Below are 6,000 nucleotides of genomic sequence, written 5' to 3' on the forward strand. Positions count from 1 at the left end.
CCCCAAGATTGGATGTCCACCCAGGCTCCTCAGCATCATCAGATCTTTCCACAAGGACATGAAGGGCACTGTTGTCTTCGATGGCTCCACATCAGACCCTTTTGACATCCGAAGCAGAGTGAAGCAGGGTTGTGTTCTTGCACCAACCTTGTTTGGGATTTTCTTCGCTGTCCTGCTGAAGCAGGCCTTTGGAACTGCAACAGAAGGCATCTATCTCCGGACCAGATCAGACGGAAAGCTCTTCAACCTCTCCAGACTGAGAGCAAAATCCAAAGTCCAGCTGAAATGTCTGCGTGACTTCCTCTTTGCCGACGATGCAGCTGTCACTACCCACTCTGCCAAAGATCTCCAGCAGCTCATGGATCGTTTTAGCAAGGCCTGCCAAGATTTTGGACTGACAATCAGCCTGAAGAAAACACAGGTCATGGTTCAGGATGTGGACTCACCTCCCTGCATTACAATCTCTGAGCATGAACTGGAGGTTGTCCATGACTTTGTGTACCTTGGCTCAACGATCTCCGACACTCATTCTCTCGATACCGAGCTAAACAAGCGCATCGGTAAAGCAGCTACCACGTTTTCCAGACTCACAAAGAGAGTCTGGTCCAACAAGAAGCTGACGGAACATACCAAGATCCAGGTCTACAGAGCTTGCGTCCTGAGTACACTTCTGTACTGCAGCGAGTCATGGACTCTTCGCTCACAACAGGAGAGGAAACTGAGCGCTTTCCACATGCGCTGCCTCCGACGCATCCTCGGCATCACCTGGCAGGACAAAGTTCCAAACAACACAGTCCTGGAACGTGCTGGAATCCCTAGCATGTATTCACTGCTGAAACAGAGACGTCTGCGTTGGCTTGGTCATGTCGTGAGAATGGATGATGGCCGGATCCCAAAGGATCTCCTCTATGGAGAACTCGTGCAAGGAAAGCGCCCTACAGGTAGACCACAGCTGCGATACAAGGACATCTGCAAGAGGGATCTGAAGGCCTTAGGGATGGACCTCAACAAGTGGGAAACCCTGGCCTCTGAGCGGCCCGCTTGGAGGCAGGCTGTGCAGCATGGCCTTTCCCAGTTTGAAGAGACACTTTGCCAACAGTCTGAGGCTAAGAGGCAAAGAAGGAAGGCCCATAGCCAGGGAGACAGACCAGGGACAGACTGCACTTGCTCCCGGTGTGGAAGGGATTGTCACTCCCGGATTGGCCTTTTCAGCCACACTAGACGCTGTGCCAGAACCACCTTTCAGAGCGCGATACCATAGTCTTTCGAGACTGAAGGTTGCCAATACATAGTGATAAGACTACAACAGTTATCCTGGGATGAATCTATGCTCCAAACTAGAGTTCAAGGCTCAAAATATCTCAGTGCTAGAAAACTAAAAACTAAGCTAAAAACTCCAGTAACAGTTAAGAAACTAAAACTGAAAAGAGATGGTAAAAAAATAAGAATTAAGAGCTAACACCGGAAACTAAAACTGAAAACTATGACTAAAAAACTGAAACTAAAATAAGTAGGACTGAAAGGTAAAATCTAAAACCAATAATAAAAAATAATAAAATAAACCTACACTAAAAACTTACACCTTGTGTTTCAGTGTTAGCTCTTGAAAAAGAGTCATTATGGGGGGCACTTTCCAAGTCACAGAGTTGCTCCTTCGCAACTCTAAAGGACTCGAGTCGAGTCCCCTCCCCTTTAAAAAGTCCTCTACTGAAACAATGAGGCTGCTATTGGGCTCTCTGTATGTGTGTGTGTGGGGGGGGGGAGTTCATTTTAAAGACTCCCGTGCTGCTCCATCCCATCTGTAAAGAGGGCTGGAGGGAGTGGGAGGGACTGTGAGAGAGTGGGAACAGAAATGGCAACAGGGAGGAAGGTCACACGGAGCAACTGCAGTTCCTGCATCCAGTGATTATCCATTCATTCATTCCTATTACAGATGGGCAAAAAGCCCGCTCCTGCCTCCCCCCCCCATACTCATTACAAAAGGAAAACATTAACCTTCCCTTCCTCATGACTGGAACTCTCTGCTGCTCACCCAGTCTGAATGGTGGCCCCATGAAGTCCTTCACACCATAAAAACAGTAAGCAAGCACACCCAGACAAAGACAGACTGAAGTCTTCAAGCATGGGGATGAATGCCAAGTCAGGGGGCCCCTTGATTTGAGTGTTTTTCAGAGTCTTTTACACATGCTACTCATGAATCAATGAGTCACCAAAAAATGTGCATTTTTGGGACTTGAGTCACCTGACTCATTCCCATCCCTGCTGTTTCCTGGTCCTCAACCAATTCTTAATCCACAAGAGGATCAGCCTTCTTATTTCCTTACTGTGGAGTTTTCTCAGGAGACTTCGAGGGGGCACTATGTCTATTGCATTCTGAAAGCCCATATATATATAATTTCAATGGGTTCACCCACATCCACAACACAGATTCCAGAAGATAGATAGGCTTTGGTAGGGATGCAGGGGTAAAGGGCAATTCCATAGCTGAGAGGGAATTTTGTTAATCCCTTTGTTGATCCAATTTGGTACATAGAGGTTTTTCTTATGAAAATGTTCCTAGCTGCTCTTAAATGGCATGGTGGAAGACCATGGGCCTAAATTGTGGGGGAAATTGGTTCATCAAGAATGCAAGGAAGAGTGTATTGAAATTCCCCTTTCCCCCTGCTTTAAAAAAACCTTTTCATTCTTAGAGCATTTCTTTTTCCTCAAATGACTGGAAAACAAAGAATTTCACTTTGAGAGCACTCATTGGATGAGACAGTCCACTTGATTCCCAGGACCAAGAAATTAAAGAGCTAAGTTGATCCCCCACTCTGTTATAAATCCCACAGGTAAAGCAAGGTTAACACTCACTAGTTACAAAAAGTTGTATTACTCTCCCCCCTTCATGCTTCTGATGAGGTTCAGCATTGGAAACAGTTGATCTGTGAAGCACATGTGTGCTGCATGTGTGCATGCAAAAACAAGATCCTGATGAAAAATTAAGCCAGGGTGGAAAACCTGAGTGCAGAAGAAGTTGACAGGCTGCACACAAGCTGCTAGTTATATTCCAAGCTGTCACAGCCTGATAAAGAGAATTAGCTGTGAGCTGCTGGATTTTTCCAGAACAGAGAAGCATATACCAGAAGTCCAGAGGGACAGTGAAAAGGAGAGCAAGTCCAGATCAGAGGTAATTTAGATGGCTTTAATCCTGGAAAATGTTGATCTATCTATGTTGATCTATCTATGCTGGGCAGTGCCTGTTCCAAGAAGGGTTGTGGTCCATAGAAAGATGATAGTTGAGGACGGAGACAGGGAAAGATGTCAACTAGGACAACATCTACCAACACTTATGGTCAGCTATGTCAGTTGCGTAGCTAGCCACCTTGGAGCCAAGGGCAAAGTTAAAAATGATACCACCTTATGTTTCACTTGTAACTAATATCAATTCTGGATATGATGTCATGCCTACTGTTTTTCTTACAAAAACATAAAAATAAAAAAAATCACCACCTGCCCCCACCCACCTTCCTGGTTGGCCTACAGAAGTTCAAGCTGTGATCACAATTTCCAACCACTCACTCCTCTTGCTCTGCCACCTTCCCCACTCCCAACCTCCTCCTACATGCCCCCTAAACCCTCCTGGTCTCCCCCCAAGCCCTCAGGGCAAGGCGGGCAAGTGACCAGAGACTGCGATTCCCACTACCCCTCTTGCAGAATACTGCATTTTTCCAGCAATTTTTGCAAAAGGCACCAGTGATTATTGAAGAGGGAGAGCAATTGCATGAATGGACAGCCAGACTGTTGGCCCCTGGCAGCCTGCTGCCTGATGTAATTATTACCTCTGCACCCATCTCTGTATGCCAAGGATGAGGACCATCTTTTCTATGCATGCATGTGCCCCATTCTTGTGCTACTATTGGGTTAAATTGGACAGTTCCCATCTCATTTATTATGTCAGCAAAGACTATAGAAGAAGGAGAAGGAGAAAGAGAAGCAGCAGCAGCAGGACATAACAACTTATGGAAAAAGGGAGATCTTCCCCAGTACATGCTGTTGGATCAATGTCACAACAAGGAAAAGAAGCTCATCACTCCCCTCCTCCATCACTAACTATCAAAGTTATAGAAAGTTGGCCAAGCAAGTTTGAATGCTAGATAATGATGAATTGTGTTCAACAACAGTTGTTGACCATGCGTCTCTTGTAGTTTCCAAACTTCCCCAAATTCCTATGTGATTTCTGATGATCTGAACACTCTCTAAACTAGAATATTAGAAAAATTACATATTTATTAGCATTAGAAATTTTGTTTTGTCAGTTGCCTTTAAGCATTCTTGTCAGCCTTCACTGTTGCCCCCAACTGTTTTTGCTTAATTGATCAGTGTCTTGCTTTTATCCCTTGCATTTTCCCTCCATTATTTGAATTTTAAGCAATGCTTTTCTGTCTGGGCTTTCATGCTCTGGGTGTGGCAGAAAACAGTTTCTGCAGGAAAAGACCAAAACAGAGAGAAAGGAAGAAGAGTTATTACATGAAAATTCATAGCCAGGTTACTCTGACATTCAAAGACCTCTCTTTTGCTGCACAGCCTCTCGTAACCAGTACTGCAACCCCATTTCTGGTATTGCAAGAAGAAAGAGGAAACAGGCCATAACAGAGAGAGCAGGTGTACCAAAAGAGTGAAAAGCAGGAGCTGCCAATACCCAGGTCTTTCCACAGCAGGGCAGCCAGAACTGCCTTCCATAGCTGCTCTTCTGAGAAGTGGTAGAACTTGCACCTTTCATGCAATTGTTCTCAGAACACATACTTCCCCTTCTCGCTTCAGTGCTTTATTTAAAAATGAAACATAAGACAAAATGGGGTGGGTATTTTTTCCTAGTAAAAGGCTATCAGCACAAAGTGCACAGGAAAATGTGTGCTACAACCCAGCAAAGAACCGCCTTTTTCTTCCCAAACACTTACCTGGTCAGGTCTATGCTGGAGGCTACAGAGCTCCTACCATTGTCTTCAAATAGCAGGTCTCTGGCCAGGGTCCTGTGCCTCGCCATCAGCAGGACATTGGGGAGTGGGAGGCAGGGGTCTGAGGAGGTCACTCCCATAGTCACAATGGTGGGCAGATTGGTGATATCCACCCACTTCCCTTTCTTGGTGACCTGTCCAAAAAATTGGGGTCCAACCCCAGGGTCAGTTAAAGGTCTGGAACATATGCATCCAACAAAGGCCCCTCACCCATCTAGAGAGATGTTTTGCTGCCAGAAACAGGAAGCATTTCAAAAGAGCAGCAGCATCAAGCAAGGTTGTGAAGGGAGGAGGTGGAGCCCAACTTGGCAGCAGTGACTGGGCAGGCAGTTGGCAGGCCATTGGCAGGCAAGAGAAAGACTGATTTCAACCCTTCTCTCTGCTTCTCAAGAGGATGGTCAGCAGCCCTCCAGCAACTAAGAACTCTATAGGAAGGATGTTTGCCCATAAGTTTTTCTTTATGCACAGCAAACAGGAGGGCAGGAAGGTTTTACCTGACAAGAGGAAGAGAGAATGTACCCTCACATTTGAGAGGGCTGCCTCTTCCTCAAAGCAGGACTATCTGTAACTTACATTAGGCCAGGATCTGAATAAATCCTGTGGTCCTGTCCTCCAGAGGAGAAAGGATATGTGCATCGCCTAGCTTAGGCATACTTGCACACAGCTCTATTAAAGGTAAGGTTAAGCTTTACTTTTAAGAAGACTTGAAGCTGCTGAGCTTTGTTTGGGAAGGTGAATCAAAGTATTGGCACTTCCATTTAACATTACTAGTTTGCTCTCCCCAGTCCTCTGAACCCCTTCCCCTTTGAAACTAGCAGTGAGAGTATCTTTGATAACTTGGAGTTATAAAAAAACTCCAAAACACACTTGAAAATGTTCTCTGGGAAAGTACCTGGACAAAGTTGCTCTCAAACACTGCTGATTTAGGGAAAAGGTTGTAATCTGGAGAGTGCAGGAGCTGGCAAATCAGTCCTTCTTCCAACCGATGTTTCATGCCAGCCAT

At 45.5% G+C, this 6,000-nt stretch overlaps 1 protein-coding gene across 1 annotated transcript in view; it reads right to left on the minus strand.

Moving 5' to 3' along the window:
- The window catches only part of GARIN1A (golgi associated RAB2 interactor 1A), a 51,515-nt gene extending 45,515 nt beyond the window's left edge, over positions 1-6,000 (minus strand). The window contains exons 1-2 of the mRNA XM_066634515.1: positions 5,890-6,000; positions 4,941-5,131 (exon numbers count right to left, since the gene is read on the minus strand). Of these exons, the coding sequence (XP_066490612.1) occupies positions 4,941-5,131; positions 5,890-6,000 (302 nt within the window). The remainder of the gene's footprint in view (positions 1-4,940; positions 5,132-5,889) is intronic.

The sequence above is a fragment of the Tiliqua scincoides genome, chromosome 7 (genome assembly GCF_035046505.1).
Source record: "Tiliqua scincoides isolate rTilSci1 chromosome 7, rTilSci1.hap2, whole genome shotgun sequence".
NCBI lineage: Eukaryota > Metazoa > Chordata > Lepidosauria > Squamata > Scincidae > Tiliqua > Tiliqua scincoides.